The sequence below is a fragment of the Camellia sinensis genome, chromosome 5 (genome assembly GCF_055761805.1).
Source record: "Camellia sinensis isolate YWXY chromosome 5, ASM5576180v1, whole genome shotgun sequence".
NCBI classification, from domain to species: Eukaryota; Viridiplantae; Streptophyta; class Magnoliopsida; order Ericales; family Theaceae; genus Camellia; species Camellia sinensis.
Genome location: NC_138965.1, coordinates 192,737,079 through 192,759,277, shown reverse-complemented (window position 1 = coordinate 192,759,277; position 22,199 = coordinate 192,737,079). Strand labels below are relative to the sequence as shown.

The following is a 22,199-nucleotide window of genomic DNA, read 5'->3' as shown; positions in this document are numbered from 1 at the left end:
ATAATTCGGAAAGTGAGTTATAACATGTAATCGAATTATCTCTCACCCAGTCCTCATCAGTTCGTTTATTTCCCTCATCCGTCTCTCTAATCTTTTCTACTCGTTTTCCGTCATATCTCTTCCCTCCTCATCACCGTGTCCAAACACCACCACAAAACATGTCTCCTCTCTCCCTCCTCCCCTTCTTCTTCTTCTTCTTCTGCTTCCCTTCCCTTTGTCTCCCCTATCTTTTCAGTAAGCTCCCTATTTCTCTCTCTCTCTCTCTCTCTCTCTCTCTCTCTCTATATATATATATATATATCTATGTTATATCTATATATGTATATATATTTGTAACTCTCACTAACTGTTTCTCTTACACTCCTCACAGACACTGTCTACCACATAGACTGCGGCGGATCCACCGACTCCACCGACACCTTCAACACCACCTGGCTATCTGACCGCTTCTTCACCTCCGGCTCCTCCGGTCTAGTCTCCGAACCACTCCGGTTCAGAAGCCTCCAAGAGAAGACCCTTCGGTTCTTCCCAATCTCCTCCGGCAAGAAGAACTGCTACATCGTCCCGCTCCCGACCGGCCGGTTCTACATCCGAACTTTCACCGTCTACGACAATTACGATGGCAAGTCCCACTCTCCCAGCTTCGACCTCTCCGTCGAAGGCACTCTCGTCTTCAGCTGGCGCTCCCCTTGGCCGGAGCAGGTTAGCCGCATCGGCGCATACTCCGATCTCTTCGCCTTCGTCTCCGACGGCGAAGCCGACATTTGTTTCTACAGCATTGCCACCGATTCACCAATCATCGCTTCTCTCGAGCTCATCCAGATCGATCCGGCGTCGTATGATTCGGCCTCGATCGGAAACGGTTCGGTTTTGGTTAATTACGGTCGGTTGAGCTCCGGTTCGGAACAGTGGGGCCCGGGGTTCAGCAACGACGTCGATCTCTTCGGCCGGACTTGGCAGTCGGACGCGGAATTTCGGTCTCCGAACTCGGTCGAAGTCAAGGCCGTGTCGGCGATAAAGAATGTGGTGAATACGGATCAGAGTCCGAACTATTTTCCGGTGAAATTGTATCAGACGGCGCTTATGGGGACTGGAAATGGTGCTTTGGAGTACGAATTGCCTGTGGATGCGAAGCTGGATTACTTGTTGTGGTTTCATTTTGCGGAGATTGATGTGAGTGTGAACAGGCAAGGGCAGAGAGTGTTTGATGTGGTGGTAAATGGTGAGAATATGAGTAGGGTTGATATATTCAAACAGGTTGGGAGTTTTGCTGCGTATGATTGGTATTGTACAGTGAAGAATTTGAGTAGTACCATTTTGAGTGTGAAGCTTGTCCCTGTTGTTGGTGTACCTATAATTTGTGGGCTCGAGAATTATGCGATCGTCCCGGCGGATCTCTCTACTGTTCCTGATCAAGGTATATGTCTGTGTGTATGTATGCACTTTTATAAAATTAGAATTTTGCTCTGGGGCTTTTGAATTATTATGGAATAGAAAACAATACTCACATATGCATTTGCTTTTGTTTTATGGCCTGTTTGGTTGTTGGGAAATTTAGGAAAACAAGAGAATGAAAGTTTTAAATCTTAGAATATTTGTTATCTAAGATAACAAAAAAGAAAAAGAAAAAAGAGAGGCTAATTTCACTTTTATTTTATCCCCTAACCTATCAACATTTTTCTAGTTCATCATTAAACTATTAATTTCATATATGTAGTCCTTCAATCAGTTATTTAATTTGAGCTATTTCGATCCAATAGGAGATGGTTTAATAGGTAAAAATGTCATTTTGAAATTTGAACAACTTAAATCATACAATTGAACCTCAATTTTTTTTATTCACTATTTTGGAATGAGTAGTGGAGAAGAAAATGGGTGTTTCGTTGTATGATTTAAGTTGTTCAAATTGTAAAATTATATTTTTGCCCATTAAGTTAGGTTTCCACCAGTGCCATGGATGAACTGTCTCCAATTGAATTGTATGAACTTCAAAAAAAAAAAAAAAAAAAACCTTAATTGAGACAAATAAAAGTAGGAAATTTTTAAGACCCACAAAAAACTTTTCACAATTTGACCCATAATGATGTGGCAAGATATATGTTAGCTTTTGATTTGTCACACACTGAATTGTGTAGGGCCTATCTCCCTTGCCATATCATTATGGGTAAATTTAGGAGTCCAAATTGCGGGTCTCTAGCACTTCGCATAAAAGTAATAGTTTTTCTGAGATGAATTAAACCAAAAAAAAAAAATAAATAAAAATAAATAAATAAAAGAAAAAAAAGAGGCTATAGAAAACATAGTTTGAGCAATAGAAAATATGGGTACTCAACTTTTTTGTTGTCTTTTCTTTCTTACCAATGATCTTTATGCTTAATAGGGAACATGGAGGATAATAAAAATCTTAGCATAGATATGCGTTTCTTTAATTTGTTATGTGTGTAATCGGTCATGTTTATGCAGTGGTTGCTATGAGGGCTTTGAAAGAGTCTCTTCGTGTTCCAGATAGAATGGGTTGGAATGGAGACCCTTGTGCTCCTACTAATTGGGATGCTTGGGAAGGTGTTACTTGCCATCCTAATAAGGATGAAACTGCTCTTGTGATCTTCCAAATGTAAGCACTTCCCATGTCCATTGTTATATATGTGTGCTCATTTGGTAAACGCCGAGACTTTGAATATATGGTTGGGTTTTTGTCTATGAAGGCAACTTGTGTGGAACTATGGCAGCATTTGGGAGTTGAGAGTTACGTTACCTGGTTATTTTCATTTGATAAGTCTGGTTAATTAGACTGGGAAATCTAGAAATGGTATATATTTTTTTAACAAATGAAAAAGAGTAGATTAATCATCATTGTTTTGGTATGATTTGCATTTTTTGGCAGACAGGCATGGTCAGATCATCCTGAACTTATAGGGGATGAATTTTAGATGGTAACTGGCATGATTATGTGAAAGCTAGATGAATTGGAATTCAGGAATACCTATAGTTCTGAACACATTGTTTAGATATGACATGCATTGGTGCAGTCACTGAAACACCAGCATCATGAATCATCTATTTTTTTTATCTTAGCCATATGCCTCCTGAGACCTCAAGCGTATCCTTGAATCACCATGCACATAGTTGTACAATTATGGCAAGATTTATCTGTCCATCAGCTACCCTGTTAGCTTGTTGCAAGGGCTAACTGGATCTAATTCCTGGACCAAGGACCTGCTGATTTTAATTAGGGATCATATTCCATGGGTGTTTGTTTTTCCTATAACTACATGGAATCTCCAATGCTATGCTAGATGCTCAATGTAGCCATCTCTTAAGGCTCTAACTAACACCTTTTTTTTTTAAATATATATTTATTTGGGTGTTGTGGGACTTGGGGGGTGGGGTTGGAAAGTTGGAATTCCAAACGTCGGCTGCTGCTCCACATCAGATTTTTTGTCTTCACAGTATCTCATTATTTCCTGATGCTACTTTTCTTTCCCATGTTTCGACAAAAGTTAGGTGCTCATTTGGCATCATTTCCCGTATCCTTGTTGTGAAATGTCCAAATAGTACATGTTAATGTGTGTTTGGGGAGGGAAAGATTTGGTACATATCTAACCTTTGGCATAGTGCACAAAGTGGTTGTCGCGAGACTTGAACCCATAATCTCAAGGTTATTAGGCCAAGGTTTGAATACGCGCTTCTATATAAAAAAAAGAAGTTTGAATACATTACTCTTTTTCATTTTTTTCAGTTCTGCCAACCACAGTTTTTGTATTGTTTTCAATTTTTATTTTTTATTATTTGTATTTTTTGGTTTTTGTTTTTGGGAACAAGGAAACAAAATTTGAAAACAATGCCAAACAGAAAGCTTTTGGACTTGGGATTGTTGAAATGCTTTGGGATTCCTTGATATTGATCTTACTTTGACACGTAGAAAGAAAATTTGACATTAGTTGAATATTCATTCTCTTCCTACAATAGTTTTAGTGGCCTTCTTGTTGTTTAGAAATGATAAAAACAATATTGGTATCTTATTTAATAAATTTAATTAGGTTATTTTTGGCCTTCATAAACACAATCTGGTCTTTGTGATCTCATGTTTTCCACAGGATAAATACATTGGACACAATGATTCAAAATAGATGTTATTGAAGAATTTGATGAAATTATTGCCAGTATTTTGATGTTTTCCTTTGATTTTTCTTTTTTTTTCGCAGAGATCTTGGGAGTCAAGGCTTGAAAGGGTATATTAGTGACCAGATTGGTCTTTTGACAAACTTGGTAAGCTTGTAAGTACCATCTATCAACTTGTCATGCTTTTGATAATATTTAAAGATAATTTTGGGTCTGTATTAACACTCATCTGCTACATACTGTGAGATAAATTCTTTTATGTTAGTGATATTATGTCCATATATATGGAGGGCAGAGTCGAGCAAAATGCAAGTATGTTGTGCGTGGTGCCTCTATACCAAACTCAGGTTTTATGAGGACTTGGTGCATTAAAGTGCTGGGTGGGTTTCTTACCTTGATGATGGTTAATTGGCCCTCACAATATGGTGGTATGACCATGATCTGTTGATGACTCTTTGCATATAGTTGCTTGATGATGATTTCAATGAACATGCCGAGTCTAATAAACTTATGTGTCATACAAGTCAACTGAGAAAAGCCTTATTCAATCTGTTGGACTTTTGGAGTAAGCTGAATAAAAGCCATTTTCCATTTTTCTTTATGTAAATCAAGGGTCTCTGTGGCAGTGTTCTTCCTAAAGGCTCTCCAATCTTACTTTTGGCTTTCTCCTGTTCTTTCAGAACCTTCAACAGAAAGTATATCACTCGGTCAGATGCTGCCATTTGTTCTAGTAGCACATAACCTAACTGTCTTGTTTGGTTTGCTTTCATTTGCCTTCAATCAATGCTGTCTCTAACTTCCATCCTTATTGCTTGTCATTCTCCTTGTTCTAATTTGAACTACTACATTTTTGGTAGCATGTTTCTGTACACAACATTCTGTTCAGAAATCATGGCCAGCCTACCAATCCATGCTTCACCCTAATTTCTGGTAAAATGGTATCTTCAGTTTCTCTTCAACTCTTCCATGGTGAAGGATTAGTGAAGGCGGTTGCCTTTGGGTATTACCTATTATCAATGTTCATTCTTCCCTTGTTTGCTTAAAGTTGCATTGAACTTCCATTGATTTTCTTGTTCTATCCCATCTAATCCTAAGTCATTCCATTCTAAAGCATTTTACATTGTGTTTTGTAACCCAAATAAGCATGGCATGGCTCAATGAAAAGTGTTTGTCTGGCCTCTTATTATTAGACATTCAGTAGCTTTGAGCATACCATGTATTGTTCATACTAGTCCTTGATAATTTATCACTCGACTTCCCTTTTCATTTCTAGATCTTAATTGCATTCTCAGCAAGAGGACTGGTTGGTGTGTTATTCCCCAAGTAGCAAAAGGCCATATGTAAACTCGATTTTCATTTGTTTTATGTTACAATTGTATTGAAATTATATATTTTATTATAGCAAAATATTGAGAATTATTTTTCACATTTTATATATTAGGGGGAAAAAAAAAGGTGTGAGAGAAAGCCCTAATATCTATTTAAAAAAGATCTATTACCAAACAAATTGAAAGTTTTAGGTTGTTAGGAGTTAGAATGTAAAATGAAGTAATTAGGGTTGAAAGTTAGGAGGAAGAAGAAGAAGAGAGAGAACTTTTGTGCATATTGAAATACTTGTTCTACCTCAATTTTACATCAGTCAAATATATATAAAAACCCTAAAATAGCAATATGACCATCGTACCCTCAACTTAAGTAAATATTAACAAGAGAACAAAAGAACAAAAATAACTAAAATAACTATTCTAACACTCCCCTAACACTCCCCCTCAAGCCGGAGCATAGAGATCGAATATGCCCAGCTTGGCAGACAAACGAAGAAACGAATGCCGAGCCAAAGGTTTGGTTAGAATATCACCAAATTGATCCTCAGAACGAACATAAGGAGTCACTAGATGCTTGCAGAGTAAGAGATCACGAATAAAATGGCAATCAACTTTGATATGTTTGGTGCGTTCATGAAACACAGGATTATTGGCAATGAAGATAGCAGCCTGATTGTCACAAACATGCTCATAGGAGTGGAAACAGAAAAGCCAAAATCTTGGAGAAGAGACTGAACCCAGAGCATCTCAGAAGCAGTATAAGCCATGGCACGATACTCAACCTCGACACTAGAACGAGTAACGACAGTCTGTTTCTTGCTATGCCAAGTGACAAGATTACCACCAACAAAAGTACAATAGTCCGAGGTGGAACGGCGGTCAGTCTTATTACTAGCCCAATCAGCATCACTGAAGCCAGTGACAGACAAAAAGGAAGATGGGTGATAGAGCAACTCCCGGCCTGGAGCACGCTTTAAGTATTGCAAGATGCGACACACAGCCACAAAATGGGGTTGGCGGGGAGCATGCATAAACTGACTGACCACACCCACGGCATAGGTAATATCTGGACGAGTGACAATGAGATATATTAACTTGCCAACCAACCGACGATAACGACCAACATCAGGAAAGAAGTCGCCAGTGTCACCATCAAGCTTGATGCTAGAATCCATGGGAGTATCACTGGGGCGAGGGCCTAAGAGGCCAGTCTCGGTAAGAAGATCAAGAACATACTTCCGTTGAGAAAGAAACAAGCTCTGAGAAGAGCGAGCAACTTTAATCCTAAGAAAATACCAAAGATGGCCCAAGTCTTTGGTGTGAAATTGTTGTCCCAAATATTGCTTCAAAGCAGCAATACCATTGGAGTCACTCCCTGAAATGATGATGTCATCCACATAAACAATAAGAACAATACGCTCAGTAGACGAGTGGCGAACAAAAACAGAGTGATCAAAGGTGGAACGGTGAAATCCATAGGAAAGCACAACATCACTGAAGCGATCAAACCAGGCACGTGGGGATTGCTTAAGACCACACAAGGCCTTCCGTAATCGACAAACAAGATGCTCTTTGCCGGGAACAACATAGCCAGGGGGCTGATCCATATAGACCTCCTCGTGGAGATCACCATGGAGAAAGGCATTCTTGATATCCAGTTGATATAAAGGCCAAGACTGATCAACTGCAACAGAGAGGAGAATCCGAACAGAGTTAAGACGGGCCATAGGAGAAAAGGTCTCCAAGTAATCAATACCATAGGTTGGGTGTAGCCTTTAGCTACCAGGCGAACTTTAAGTCGCTCAACAGTTCCATCAGGAAGATACTTAACAGTATAAATCCAACGACAACCCACAATAGATTTGCCAGATGGCAGAGGGGTAAGGCCCTAGGTCTGATTTTGATGAAGAGCATGCATTTCCTCATCCACGGCAGACTTCCAACTAGAGATGGACATAGCCTCCAGATAGGTGCAAGGAATGGAAATACTAGACAAGCTACAAGCAAAAGAGTGAAGACCAGGAGAGAGGCGATCATAAAAAACGAAATAAGCAAAGAGGATATTGAGTGCAAGTGCGTTTACCTTTGCAGAGTGCAATAGGAAGGTCATCAGATGGTAGAGCAGCAGGTGGAATATGGGCCTCAGACGAAGGAGATGAACTGGTCGGGCCATAAGACACAATGCGATGAGCTTGAGACCGTTGATAAACTTGTAAAAGAGGGGTAGAAGTGAGAGGAGATGGAGAGGATATTGGAGTAGATGTGGAAGGAGCATAAGAGGGAAGAGTAGGAGTGAGAGAGGCTGGCTCCCCCTTACGAGAAGAGAGAAGATCAGTAGATAACTGTTGCCTAGAGGAAGAAAAAAATGGAGTAGACTCAAAAAAGTTACATCAGCACTGACAAAGTAGCGACGAGACTCAGGATGATAACACCGATACCCTTTTTTAGTGGGAGAATAACCTAAGAACGCACTTGCGTGCACGAGGAGATAACTTGTCCAACCCAGGGTCAAAAACATGGACAAAGGCCACATACCCAAAAATGCGAGGAGGCAAGGGAAAAGGAGATGTGGTGGGATATAACAGAGAATAGGGAGATGTGTGTACAACACTAGAGGGCATGCGATTGATAAGTAAACAAGCGGTGAGAACGGCGTCGCCCCAAAACTGTTTGGGGACATGCATATTAAACATCAGGGTGCGAGCAACATCTAGCAAATGGCGGTGTTTCCGCTCTGCAACACCATTTTGCGGGGATGTATGAGAACAACTAGTTTGATGAATAATACCATGAGCATCACAAAAGGTAGTTATAATAGATTGCACATATTCTAAGGCATTATCAGACCGAAATATCTTAATACGTTTGCCAAATTGAGTAAAGATTTCGTTATAAAACTTAGAGATGATGGAAGGCAAATCAGATCTTTGTTTCATTAAAAACAACCGAGTCATCCGAGAGTAATCATCCACAAAAATAACAAAATAAAAGAACCTATTAACAGTGGGAGTTCTAGAAGGGCCCCAAATATCTGTATGGACAAGAGCAAAAGACTCAGACACACAACTAACACTACGACGAGGAAAAGAACTATGATGATGCTTCCCAAATTGACAGGCTTCACACTCAATCTGAGAAACATGACTCAAACCCAGAACAGCTAACTTGAGCTTGGCCAAGGAGGGATGACCCAAGCGAAAATGCCACTGAAGAGGAGATACACTAGCACTTAACACAACAGATGGAGGATGAGGAGAAGTCTTAGCGTCCAAAAGGTATAAGCCATCTTTCTCATGCCCTGAACCAATCATCCTCTTGGTCTGGAGGTCCTGCAAAACACATGAAGTAGGAGAAAAGGTTATCGAACAATGGAGAGCTTGAGTCAATTGGCTAACAGAAAGCAAATTAAATGAAAATTTAGGAACATAAAAACCAGAAGGTAAGGACAGGGATGGAGTGGGATGAAGAGGACCTTGACCACAGACAGGCCGAGAAGATCCATCAGCAAGTATAATAGTATGATCAACAGGTCTAAGAGTATCAAAAAGAGAGGAATTACCAGAGACATGAGAACTAGCACCAATGTCTAGGAGCCAAGGCTGAGAGGACTTAGCCACACATGCAATATTACCTGAGCTAGCCATGGTAGCAGTAGAGGATGGAGGTAGACTAGGCTGGAGAGACTGAACAAGGGCAGTAAGCTCACTAATTTGAGTAGTGAGTGTCTCACGCGAAGTAACAGGAGAAGCATCCGAGCCAATGGACAACAAGGAAGACTATGAGGATGGGACATCCATAACCTGATGGACATGATCAGGTTTGCCATACTTCTGCCAACACCAAGGTTCAGTATGACCTTGGGAACCACAATGAGTACACTTACGATCTCCACGTGTACGAGAACCAGGTCCACTACTACCTCTACCACGGAAACCACAATGTGAGCCGCCACTACGAGAACCACCTCCACGAGAGCCCCGTGAACCAGAAGAAGAGCTCCGGGAACCAGAAGAACTATGAAAACCCCCACGAGTAAACCTATGATCACTACTACTAGAAACCAATGCAGAAGATGATAAAGAAGAGGACCTAGAAGTGGATTGTGCTTGTCCTAATGAAGAGCGTAACAGCCTAGAATAGGCATTGGCAGCTTAAGGTAGAGTGTCACTGGCAAGAATCTGATCTTTGAACCCTCGTAACTCAGGATCTAAGCCAGAAAGTAAATAAGCCATCATAAACTCCTCCCAATGTTTGTTTCTGCTTGTTCACATCAGTAGTGAAAGGTCGATGCTGCAGTAACTGATCCCACAAAGTCTTGAGACTACTATAATAATCAGGGAGAGACCGGCCATATTGACGCATAGCAAAAATCTATTCATATAACTCGTAGACCTGAGGGACATTACTTTGATTTGAAAATGACTCAGCAAGGGAGTCCCAAATGGCCTTAGAGGTATCACAAAATTCCACGGTAGTAGCAACCTGTGGTTCCAGACTATACCAAATCCAACCCATAACACAAGAATCCTCACGACACCAATCATCACAATCTTTATCATCAGTAGGAGGAGGGAGCTCACTAATAAAGCGGGACTTCTTCTTACCTCGTAAGAAAATTTTGACAACGTGGGCCCAAGCCAAATAATTAGCACCATTCAATTTCTTTGTAGTGATAGATTTATGCATGTCATCATCCTTACCCATAGTTATAGCCTTAGCCTCAATCTCAACCATAATGATCAACCACACAAAATTCTCAACACGAGCACGAAAGGGCAAAATACTTTCAAACAGCTAATACCCACACCAATAATCACCAATATAGACACAGAACTAGCTCAAAAACCAAAAATCTACAAAAAAACAGGCAAAAGAGAGGAGAATACAGGTCTGCCAACCAATTTTGGACCCAAATTAGACCAACACATCAACTCAACAGTAGCAATCAATAAAGAGAGGACAAATATCCTTTGCTAGAAGGATTTCAGCCCTTATATAGGAGCCTTCAATAGGTAGAACCGAAGAAAATAGGGTTACTGGACCAAAAACAGGCAATAATCGAACAAAATATCAACCCAACAGTAGTAAAACTACAAATTAAGATCAAGGACCCTTAGAGTGGTGATTTTTGGCTCCTAGGGAAGTGAGACCAGCAAGAAAAACTAGAAAAAAATAGTCCCAAAGGCAGATTTAAAAAAACAATCCCAAAAACACGAAATACTTTAAAAAATCGAAAACTCACATCAGGAATGATAAAAAAATTTCACAAAAATCACCATAAATCTCAGGAGGCAATTTCGAGTCTAGGGGTGAAGGACCGTCCGTACAGTGCTTACGTCATGCTGACGTCATCGTACGACTGATGACATCAGCACGTTTTGGTCACCTCAGATCGATCTCTAGAATCTGTAGAAACCTTTCTGATGAAGAAGAGATTGCTCTGATACCAAGTTAGAATGTAAAATGAAGAAATTAGGGTTGAAAGTTAGGAGGAAGAAGAAGAAGAGAGAGAACTTTTGTATATATTGAAATAATTGTTCTACCTCAATTTTACATCAGTCAAATATATATAAAAATCCTAAAATAGCAATATGACCATCGTATCCTCAACTTAAGTAAATATTAGTAAGAGAACAAAAGAACAAAAATAACTATTCTAACATTAGGTTCCTAGATTAAAAAGCCTGAAGGAAGAAAAATTAATATGTATGAATTATCAATATTTTACTTTCAATCTTTGGTCCACAAATTATTTTCTTCAAACTGGTGATGCGTGTCACATGTGTTCGATACGAACACAACAAGTGTTCATGCTTCTTAAGTATTAAATGCTCGTCCCTTGTATATGTTTTTTTAGTGTTAATTTAATATTTTTTATTCTATAATCTTGTTGAACAACTTTGCCAACCTATTGCTCTTACGTCATTCGTTAAAATGTAGTGGCAAAATTGCCTAGCAGCAAGTATTGGCTTCTTTTGCTTAGGAGCTAGTTTGTGCCTTTGTGGTTGCTTAACACACATTCCATGAATAGTATCTAGTATGTCACATTTTAGCAGTCTATTATTGAAAAGGCTTAAGCTGATGGAGAACTAGTATAACTTATTAATTTACTTCACCAACATGAGCAAAACATATTATCCACAGTTGGGCCATGCAGATAATTTACTCCACTCCTTACTTCCGTGATTGGTCAAAAGTAACTTAAAAAAAGTTTCAATTTCAGTAAAATTATCTGCAAACTACAGTAATGTTGAAGTGTTGTAAAGGAATTCAACCATTCCTTGAATTCCTCTATAGTGGGGAAAAGAAGAAAAAGAAACAAAGAAAACCTTATCCATGGTGTTTCATCTCTCTGTGCTTTCTTATTCTCAGTGGCACATAGAAGGATATGCTTGTGAATGTGAATTCTCATTACTTGAAATTGGATTCCAAGTCGCACTAATTTAACCATGTTTGAAACTGGTGATCTGTGATCCCTCAGTTAGACAATTTGTTCCAGTTATTTAACTGTCAAAAAAGAATCACAAATTTGAAAAAAATGACAATTATCTTTATACTGAGTGAAAACAAATCTGAGTTACTGTTGAGATTTCAACATTGACTCAACTGAAAGCTCTGTTTGGTTTTGCATGCTCATCTTAGTAGTTGTTTCTTTTCTTTCTATAGTTCCATATCTTATTTGAACGTCCATGTAATATTGTTTTTATTCATTTGTATTTTTTTAATAAATATATTTTTTTATTGATTTCCTTGATTTGCAGCTATATTTCTTTGTTTTCTATGTCAATTTTATTCAATTGCATGCTCCTTTGCTTCTCTGGATGTTAATTTTGTGCACTTCTGGACGGCTTTAACCATTTGGAAACATTCTTTTCAATTGCAGGAACCTGAGTTCTAATTCGTTGGGAAGTTCTCTACCCTCAGGCCTGGGTCTTAATTCTCTTAAAAAGCTGTAAGGTTACAAACCATCAGTACACTGGGGTAGCATTGTTCCTTACTCTATACAAAGTCTTCTTATGTCATCTTAGAACTTACCCTGTATCATTTCTGCTGTCCAGCAGCATTTTGAGAATTACCTTTCATTGGCTGATTGATAAATGTATGCTTTAGAATCTTCTCTCTTTCACACGTGTTACTGTGCCTTAGGTACACAACTTTCCTTGTAGTTACTTGGCTTAAAACTATCATGTTTATTTACTTGTACTTCTCATCTCATTTTTTAAAAAAAAAAAAAATCAGCTTCAGTGTCCACCGTATATTTGAATCACTCCACAAAGAAGGTGCCTTTTCTGTTGTTTTCATTTATTTCCGTGGCATATATGTCAAGCCTTCCATCAGATACTTTGTTATGTTTGCTGTCTTTTTCATTCTGATTCTAGCTACCTCTTTTTTTTCATCTTTTCGTGGTCTTCTAAATATGCTATTTATCTAATATTATACCAAGCGGTGACACAACTACTAGGTCCATGTTTTCTCATTTTTCTGCTGTCATTACTTATTGTTTTCACATCTTTTGATACAGGGATTTGTCTAACAATCGATTTACTGGGTCCATACCAGATAGTCTTGTTTCTTCAAATTTGCAGCTTGTGTAAGTTTTATGCTTATTCCGCTTGTGTAGTAGTAATTTTTAAACAATTAATCAAAGATGCCATTACTTATCATCTCCAGTAATTTGCTATGGATTAACATAAAGTTAATTATTTTTTCCCAACAAATTTTGAACTACCTAATTGCTAAAAAGAAAATGCTAAAAGCAGAAAATTAGAAGATGAATTTATCCAATTGATCTTGAACTTAAATGATACATATGCTGTTAATCATTTTACTTGAGTGTTAAATTTTGTGAGATTTCCATGTCGATACTTTTCAGTGACGTACATTAACATATATTGCAGGATACTGAATGACAACTCACTGGAAGGACAAGTGCCAGAAGGTCTTTATTCAATTGGTGTCCATGGTGGAGCTATTGAGTATGTAGTTCTGTAATTGCTTGATTTACTTATTTTCTATTTAGTTTTCTTATACTGAGTGTGGAACGAGGGTCTTGGGATGGCAGGAGGTGATTTGGAAAGATGATAGGCTTGTAAGTTATAGCTGGCTGGGGACCACCAAACAGAGTTGGCTGACAGTTTGAGATCTAAAGCGACTACTTTAAATGTTGCTTTTTACATTTTTCAATATTTGTAGTTTTTTTTTAATTTCTTTTTTATAGTATAGCTAATTCACTTAAAATTTATTGTGACAATCTTAGGTAAGATTTTATCAGTTTTAATGATAGAAAACTTCTTTTTGTAGAAAAAAAACTTCTACATGTATTGCCAATAATATTCTGTGAGGAATGCATGCATTGAAAAAGAATCTTATACTCTATGGATACGGGATAAAAAAATAGAATACAGGTATAAATAGGATAAGTTAAAAAAAAATTATAATTTTTAGGATTATATTATCCATGAGATCAAAGAATAGTGAGAAACCATTATTTAGGAATTAGATATTAATTGAAGAGCCAATAGTCAGTCCACCCCCCCCCCCCCCCTCTTCTTTTTTAGTGGATACGTTGATTTCGATAATACGGGACTGCTTTAATCTCACTATTTTTTTTTCTTCGGTAAAAAATAAGAAAATGTTGAAAAACTTTTATTGTGTTTATTCTAGCAATTATACTTTAATACTATGCAAGAATTATTACAATTTCAATTTCATAATAGCTTATAGATATGGATATGACTCCCTTTTACTTCTATATGTGCTTCATAAACCTTATGCTTTATATAATTTATTATGTTAATTGGAGTGTTTTCTTAATTTGGATTGGTGCTTTCCTTTTCAAAAAATAAAAAAATAAAAAGAAAAAAGAAACTATATAGGGTCTTAACTATAATAGGTAGACTTTCAAAAAAATGGGCGTATATTTTGTAGTAGATTTTTTCCATCTAAACTGGGCCGCCTTTTATGAAAATAAGTAGCGTCGGCCTTAAGCTTTCAAAATTTTGAGGCCTTATTACATTGAGGGCCTAAAGCAAAGGCTTTGGTGGCTTCATGGTTGAGTTGGCCTTTCCGCCCAAGGTGGACGAGGAGAGAGTCAAGATAATCCTAGTGTTGGAATTATAGACTGGAGATCAGGTTCATCAGAAAGTGGAAGAACACATCAATGGCACCAGAGACTAAAGGGGATACCTGGGTTAAGATATGAAGTAGACCATAAAGAGAGAGAGGGGCAGTGAAGAGCCTTGGGATCTCTGAGAAAAAGCAAAGCCTCCAGAAGAAAATGAGTATTCCTAGTTTGATGTACAAGTTGTAGAACTTTTTGTTTGTAGAGTTTTGGTCACGTGAATATGCCTGGGAATATTATGGAATTCTGTTAGAATGTGCTAGAAAAAATATGCCAAAGTGTACCATTCTGTTACGATTTACCTTGATTTGTAAGATTCCTTACATGGTCCCAATGATATGATCTTTCGCTTAGCGGATTGGCCAAATGCAGCTCAGTGTCACGGTGAAACTTCATCTTCAACCACCAAGCCACAAGACTCCAGAGTCCTGTGGGTCATGCCGAAGCGTACCTAGAGCCTACCGCTTGACCTAGGTAGACGAGTGTCGTGGTTCAAACCCCGTGGTAAGAACACCATAATCATGAGATGACTTAAAATCTTGAATCCTTTGGGATGTCAAGTAGGCAAGTTTCATTGTGATGGAGTTCAGAACTTAGGCACCAACAATGTCAGCATGAACATGCAGACAGTAGATTGAAAGCTAAGACATGTATGTCTAATTACCGACGTGCAAGACACATAATTCCATTTGTGTATTTGACATGTGGTAGGTAACTAGGTACCTACACCTAGATAGAGAGAGGTGGAGTGGGCTCTTGAGCTTGTTGGAAGGAGTTGATCAATTGCATGGAGGTCTCAATTTATAGGAGGATCAAATCATTGGGGGCCAGCTTGGTCATGGGTAGGTGGCTCCACCCCCCTTGTCCAACTATCTGGAGGTTTTGCTACTGTTCATTTTGTTAACAATAAGACCCCCTCAGGGTTGTATTAACGCGATATAGTAGGTAGGCATGTTAAGCCTCGGAAGGTTTGTTACAGATTCCTTGAACGGAGGGGGGTGCCTTGGTGGACCCTTGAGTCGCAAGTTTTTTGGTGGTCTTGCTCATATCCTTTCCTAACCTATCTAATGTGGTCATATCAAAGTTTTGAATCCAGCTATAGGGAGACTTGGTGAGACACTGCTCTATAGGGAATGTTTGATTGATTTGAAGATGAGGACCAAACGGGTATGATAGGGAGCATGCTCAGCTAGAGAGTGGGAATAGTAGGGAGCTGCTTGACTGAATTAGAGAGCATTGAGGATGTCAAAGCGGAGGAGACTGCTCAGGTGGAGAATCCTTGGCCAAGTGTCACGGGCCGACTCCTTTAAAGGCACAACGGATCAATTTTTTTTCCCGTGTGGTGCTCAAACTCCACCAAGTTTAAGCCTGCATAGCTCATTGACAAATCGAGTGTTAACGATCTCACCCGTTTTGAACATTAGGGCCCAATGCTTTGTTAAGCAAAACAACTCCACAAGGAAGTTTCGTTTTCACCCAGATGCCACAAGTAGACTTGACGCCTCAAGTGCACCAAGCACGGCATAAGTCGCTTCATAACGCCAAGCTTATCTCAAGCAAGGTGCTCGCCCAACTTAGGTTCTTGTCATCAAGGTGCCTAGCCACACAACAATGTGCTATCGAAGGCCCTCGACTTAGCCGACAAGCCAACATAGCGCATGTTGGGTCTTTGACAACATCGCAAAGTGTCATAGGGTCAAGCATGCCTTAATTGATGCATATTGGATGGCCACATGGTCATGTAAAGCCCACAAGACACTAAGGGTCAATCTCTTGCCCACGGCGTATTCCTCGTGCCAACACGGGTGTTAGATTCTGCCTAAGGCCATTGCGCACCTTAGCATTGCACCAACGTGTTGCTCGAGTAAGGTAATGTTTCAATCCGTAGCTTGCTTGTAGTATAATGCCATCTCTCAATGGATTTAGTCAATGCATAGTTTGATGCTTTTGTTCAATAGCCCACATATGTGGTATTGCTTTCCAACCGCTTAGCTTAAGCCACGGGATCCCCACATGCAAGGTTGAGCCCAAACCAAGCATTTGAGTTGGCACACGAGGCCTTTGGTGGTGCCTCGATAGCTCATTCGGCCTAAAACAAGTTCCCAAGTTGCCATAATGCGTGGCATAATGGAAACGTGTTAAACCTTGCGCAGTGCTTATATTTTCGCACCATCCACAGGGCTCCCAAACTTGTGTGGAGACTCTAGACACTCCTCTGGATGCCTAAAGCCCGTCCTGAGTTGCCTCAAGGTTGTTCACTTCAAGCCTAGTTTGGGCGGGGAGGCAAGTAGGTAGCACACCATGCCCCCTTATATATGCTTGTTAAGCCTTTGACAAACTAGCAAGAGGAAACATGCCCTATGTACGAGGAGTCTTAATGATTTTTCAAAAATTCCACAAATTGAGAAAAATTGCGAAACTTGGTCGGGAAAACACTTCCCCCAAGATCTCTTTCCAATAAAAATTTCAGCCAAAAACTCTTTCATTTAGATGCCCAAACAACGCGCCAAAACCCTGCACTATTGGCCGCTGCTGCTGGGCTGCGGCCTGAGTTGTGGCCTGGGCTGTGGCTGGCAAGACTGGCAGGCGGCCTGAGCTACGGCCTGTCTGCGACTGGCTGCTGGCATGGGCTGCGGCCTGTGCTGTGGCATTGCTGCGGCCTTGCTTCTTGGGCATGCTGCTGGCTGCATGGTGGCATGTATGCCTTGGGCTGCTTGGGGCCAATCTTGGGGCCACATTGAGGCACCGAACCGCTGACTTGGAATCTCGATTTCCATCACCTAGGCACTTCCAAGGGCCACTCTTGAGCACTCAAATGGTCACACCATCACGAGCAAAATGTCATGGAGTTGACGTTGCAAGGCAACATGTGACACCAACCCAAGGAATGCTTGATCAATTTAGGACGTGTTTTAATGTCTCAGAACAAGGGTACCATGCACACCTGTCTTAGCTATTATAGTTCGGCCTGTAGAGGGGGTCACATGGAGGTTTCTCATTGGTCAATGTGTCACTTCATGAGGTTGACGCATGGCACCACAATCTTCGGAGGCATTATCATAGAGATAGCGTGACTATGCAATGTAGGAGGTTCAGATACGTACCCACAGTTTTGATGAATTTATAGCATCTTGGAATCTACATGTAGTTCTTGTAACTTAGTACTAAGGGGTTATATTTACACAAGTTTTATTGACTGCAGTTGTTGCAGTCAATAAATTTTGCTGCAGTTGTTTTCTGCTTCTTCTCTTTTTTTTTTATTTTATTTTAAATATTGTCGTTCCTTATCTTCTCCTTTCTTCTTTATGCACTCTTGATACTTCTCAGGGCCATCATTTATGTGGTGGTGTTTCATTTGATTCAGAGCTCTTTTAATTCACATATTTCAGCAGTGGTAAAGCATGGCTCATTAGTATGCAAAATGCAATATCGGAGATGTTGAAGTGTTTTCCTCGAAACTTTGACCGCAAATGCGGTCAGTTTTGATAGTGAATCCATACCTTTGCAGTGGATTTGGCTTGTTTCTTGTTTGGTTCCAATTTTGTCTTCCCTGCTGTTTGCTACTAATATAAAGAAATTGAGCCTTGAGAGAAGTGGGATTATCATGTAAAATGTTGGCTGTGAAATGTCATATGGCAGAGTAATGCGCTTATAATTGCTAGCATAAAAGGATGATTAGAATGCCAGTGCTAGTGGTGAAAAGCACATTACGCTAGATATTTAACTGACTGCTTATTTTGAACTTCCTTAAAATATAACAACAATCCTAGTTTGTAGAATCACCAAAATATTATTGAACATTGAAAACTTCAATTTTTGCAAATTCTAGGAGTCTAAAACCATGTACTTTTAAATCATGAACTGCCAGATCACTTTCTTTTGTACATCAGTGTCCATGGCTATTCAAATTTAATTACTTGCTTAATAACGTCTTGTTTTTTTTTCAAGTGGTTGGCTAAGATATCTTCTGGATCACTTTTCTTTGTTTTTTTATACTCATCTGATGAGTTCAATATTTGTTTCAGTCTCTCAGGCAATAAAGGCTTGTGTGGTGTACCTTCTTTGCCAGAATGTCCACTATTCTGGCGAAGGTACAGCTTGTCTACTGGTGGCAAAATTGCAATAGGCATATCAGCTGTGGTTATGTTTTGCATTCTTTGGTTAGTGATATACATGTGCTGTATCAGGAGGGGGCATCACGATTATGACTTTGCTCTACCTCAAGAATTGATGGGTAAGTGCATTTTAAAAATTTACATGTTTACCATTTTCTGATTTTATTTTAGTTTCTTTATCTGTTTGAAGCTAGCATGTTTTTCTTATCTTGTGATTATGGAACCATCTGCTGCATTTTAGTTGTTTGTTAGGATAGAAATTGTCATTTCCTGAATGTCTGGAATGTTAATGACATTTGTCAATAGTTTTAGGGCACGATGGTGAAACGATAGGTAGCACTTTTTCCATGAAGGTTATGTGGGCCGAGTTAGATTAATCAACATTAAGAAAATCTGAAACATGAAATCATTAATTCTTTGTATAATCAAAATATTACAGATTTAGGACTCAATCAATCTATTGGATTGCTTTGAGATTCATAACAATTGAAATTAAAAGCATTTGATTGAATTTGCAATTCATACTCTGTTTCTTTTAAAAGTTTTCCTTAATTTTAGTTTTCCAATTTTGTTTTGACACAATGACATTTAACTTAATATATTGTTTATGTTTCTGCTTTCAGCGCTTTCTGCAAAGAGAAACAGATATCATAGGCAGAAATCATTGATGACTCTTGAAATGGAGAGCCAACATGCTAAAGGCTTCATATCAAATTTGAACTCAAATTAAAGGAGTCTTCTTGAAAAGGAGAATACTGATTTTGATCAACGTCCCACGTGCCAAGAGGGTGTCAAGAGAGGACCTCGAATGTATTTATAGAAATTACACATCATGTGAAGTGAGGAATGACACCGATGCTCCAAAAAGATCTGACTTTTGGGTTTTCAACTCTTTTTTTTCCCCAACAATTCGCACTGATATGGGGTCTTGAAACCACATGGTTTGTAGGATGCATTGTATCTCATTCATAAATCAAACTGAACAAAAACCATATGCCTCCCAATGTATCATACCCAATTTTCGGGCATTTGATGAATATAATATGTGAATATTTCAAATTTCATGCATGGAGACGATTGCCCCGTGGTGGTTCCAAGCGGCCCCCAGGACATTATCACTGCATGAGGTCTTGCAGATCCTTGTCTCAATGCCTTGACACTGACTGGTTGAGCTTGGAATTAATCATTATTTGTATACTGCTGTATATTTTTGCATTTTACTGTAACAAAAATCATCGTAAAGCTGTTTAATATACCTTAATTGCTTGTGTTAGTGTTAATCTAAACACATTAAATACTCTTGTGCTATGTTTGAATTTATTTATTTTTAAAATTTTGATTTCTGAGTTTTGAAACTTGGCAGAACAATATATTTTATTATTTCCTATTTCGAATCCAACAAAATTCTTTTTTGGATGGAAAAATAGTACTTCAAATGAATTTCTCAACTGCATAATGTATATTCTTAAGAAAATGGAGAAGTATATTCTTACATAAAAATGAGATAAAAAGTGGATTCAAAATGATGTGGCGGTTAAATTTTAGTCCTGATGTTTCAAATGTGTCAATTCAGTCTCCGATTTATTAATTTTGTTACTAAATAGTCTCATACCTCCATTTCTCTCTGCAACTGATAACAGAAGTATGGGAATTTTTGTTAAACCACATTTAAAAATTAACAAAATGAGAAAAAAAAGTCTACAAAGAATGTGATTTGTTACATTTTGATCCTTGATGTTTTCAATTGTGTCAATTTAGTTCTTAACTTATTTAATGTCATAAATGGTTTGATAAAAATGCCCTTATTTTCGTCACATTTTCGTTATCAAAATTCTATTTAATTACTATTATTTTTTTGGGGGTATGGTTGATAAAAATGCCAAGGTCAAAAGATTGTGAGAATTACATGCAAATTACTAAAGTTTTGCTCTATGATATCCACTCACTGAAAAAAGAATCTCTATTGTTTCCCATTTGATGAGCTGAAATGTCAATAACTTCAAAGCTAGCAGCAAAACTTTGAAGATACAAATATATCATTCTATACATGTTGACCAGTTCTCATTGTTGAAAACAAATTGAGAATCTCTATGGATAGAATGGCTATCATATCTTCTACACCAGTCAACCTCACTTGTTTGTCTCTATTTCCATGCACCTTCCAACTAATTTCTCAACTAGAGAGAGAGAGAGAGAGAGAGAGAAGAGAAGACTAGGTCCATGGGACAGTTTTGGTGAGAACATTGTCCCACTGAATAAAGCTGATCAACCTAGCCAACTACTGTATGGGTTTTGTCGTATTAATATTCTAAGCCACATTAATAAGTCCTCATTTGGTAAATATTTTAGGATTAAGAAAAAACATAAAAAACAAAATAGATTATATAAGTTAATAAGATAGAATATTACATTCAAACCGTAATCATTACACTTTCTATTTCATAAAAGTCAAAAAAATTCAAAAACAAAAACCAAACAAGGTTAAAAAAGTCAATCTAAACGAAGTTTTAGAAGAGTTTCTGACCGTCTCACATTGTGATTATTTCTGTCTTTCAATTTCTATGATTTTATTTTTTTTGGGTTCCATTTTATTTTTAGTCGTAAATTAAACCCATCAAATAAGAATTACCAAATATGATCTCATGACTTAAAAGAAATACAATGAAATGAAAGAATCGAAAATTCTAAAAGAAAATTACATATCAGTAAGGAGCGGGTCACATTATTACAGAAGTGTCATAATATTTTGAGGTTCAACTTTTTTGTGTACGCAGAAAAAGATTTATACAACTATAGATTGATAATTTTTTTTGATTATATACACTGATTTATAATGTTCCAAATTTCAAAATAGAGAATGGTGCGGAAGATATTATTCTATGTGAATGCAATCTATAAAGGGAAAATTACCATTGAGAACTAGGATAATTATTTACCCAAGGGTGAAGAATTTCTTGAGACGTAACTTCTGCTATGTTTTTTTTTTTGCCCTTTTTTTTCTAACACCCCCATACATTTTAAAGAGAAAATTAGTGAAATATCACTCTCTAACTTTGTGTAGTAGGAGAGGTCCAAGATGTTTTTTTATGGGCTAAAGTCCCTTAACATTTTCACAGAGAAAATTTAATTTAGAAAAATTTCACCCGACTCAGAGAAATTTTTAAATTTCTATAATATGATCGTAGAGAAATTTTTAAATTTCTCTTTGAAAATTTGAGAAATTTCACCTTACTTAAAGAAATTTCAATTTTCTTAAAATTTTTCAGAATCAAATTTTCTCTGTAGAAATATTAAAAAGTTTTATCTTATCTTATAAATATTAATAACAAGTATCATAAAAAAAAATTCCCCCATTAAAAATTATTTTTTTATCATGTGCACTTATGTGTAATTTTTTCAATATATGAGCCCAATTTGAATGGATGTGTATAAAGATTTCTGAGAAATTTAAAACAAGACAATGACTTTCTCACCCATTATTAAATATTCCTTTCCTGTCTTATTGGGCGACATTTC

The 22,199-nt window shown here is 38.0% G+C and overlaps 1 protein-coding gene across 1 annotated transcript; it reads left to right on the top strand.

Moving 5' to 3' along the window:
• On the top strand, positions 1-19,978 carry LOC114288599 (receptor-like protein 4). The gene is made up of 9 exons (XM_028232117.2): positions 1-234; positions 371-1,417; positions 2,464-2,614; positions 4,206-4,277; positions 12,331-12,399; positions 12,970-13,038; positions 13,346-13,423; positions 18,594-18,802; positions 19,307-19,978. The coding sequence occupies exons 1-9, from the start codon at positions 159-161 to the stop codon at positions 19,411-19,413; spliced, it is 1,878 nt and encodes a 625-aa protein (XP_028087918.2). The 5' UTR covers positions 1-158; the 3' UTR covers positions 19,414-19,978.
• Positions 19,979-22,199: the final 2,221 nt, after the last annotated feature.

Coding starts and splice junctions, on each gene's coding strand:
- LOC114288599 (XM_028232117.2), top strand. CDS start 159: ATGTCTCCTCTCTCCCTCCTCCCCTTCTTCTTCTTCTTCTTCTGCTTC. Junction 1,418..2,463: donor CTCTACTGTTCCTGATCAAG/GTATATGTCTGT, acceptor ATGTTTATGCAG/TGGTTGCTATGAGGGCTTTG. Junction 2,615..4,205: donor GCTCTTGTGATCTTCCAAAT/GTAAGCACTTCC, acceptor TTTTTTTCGCAG/AGATCTTGGGAGTCAAGGCT.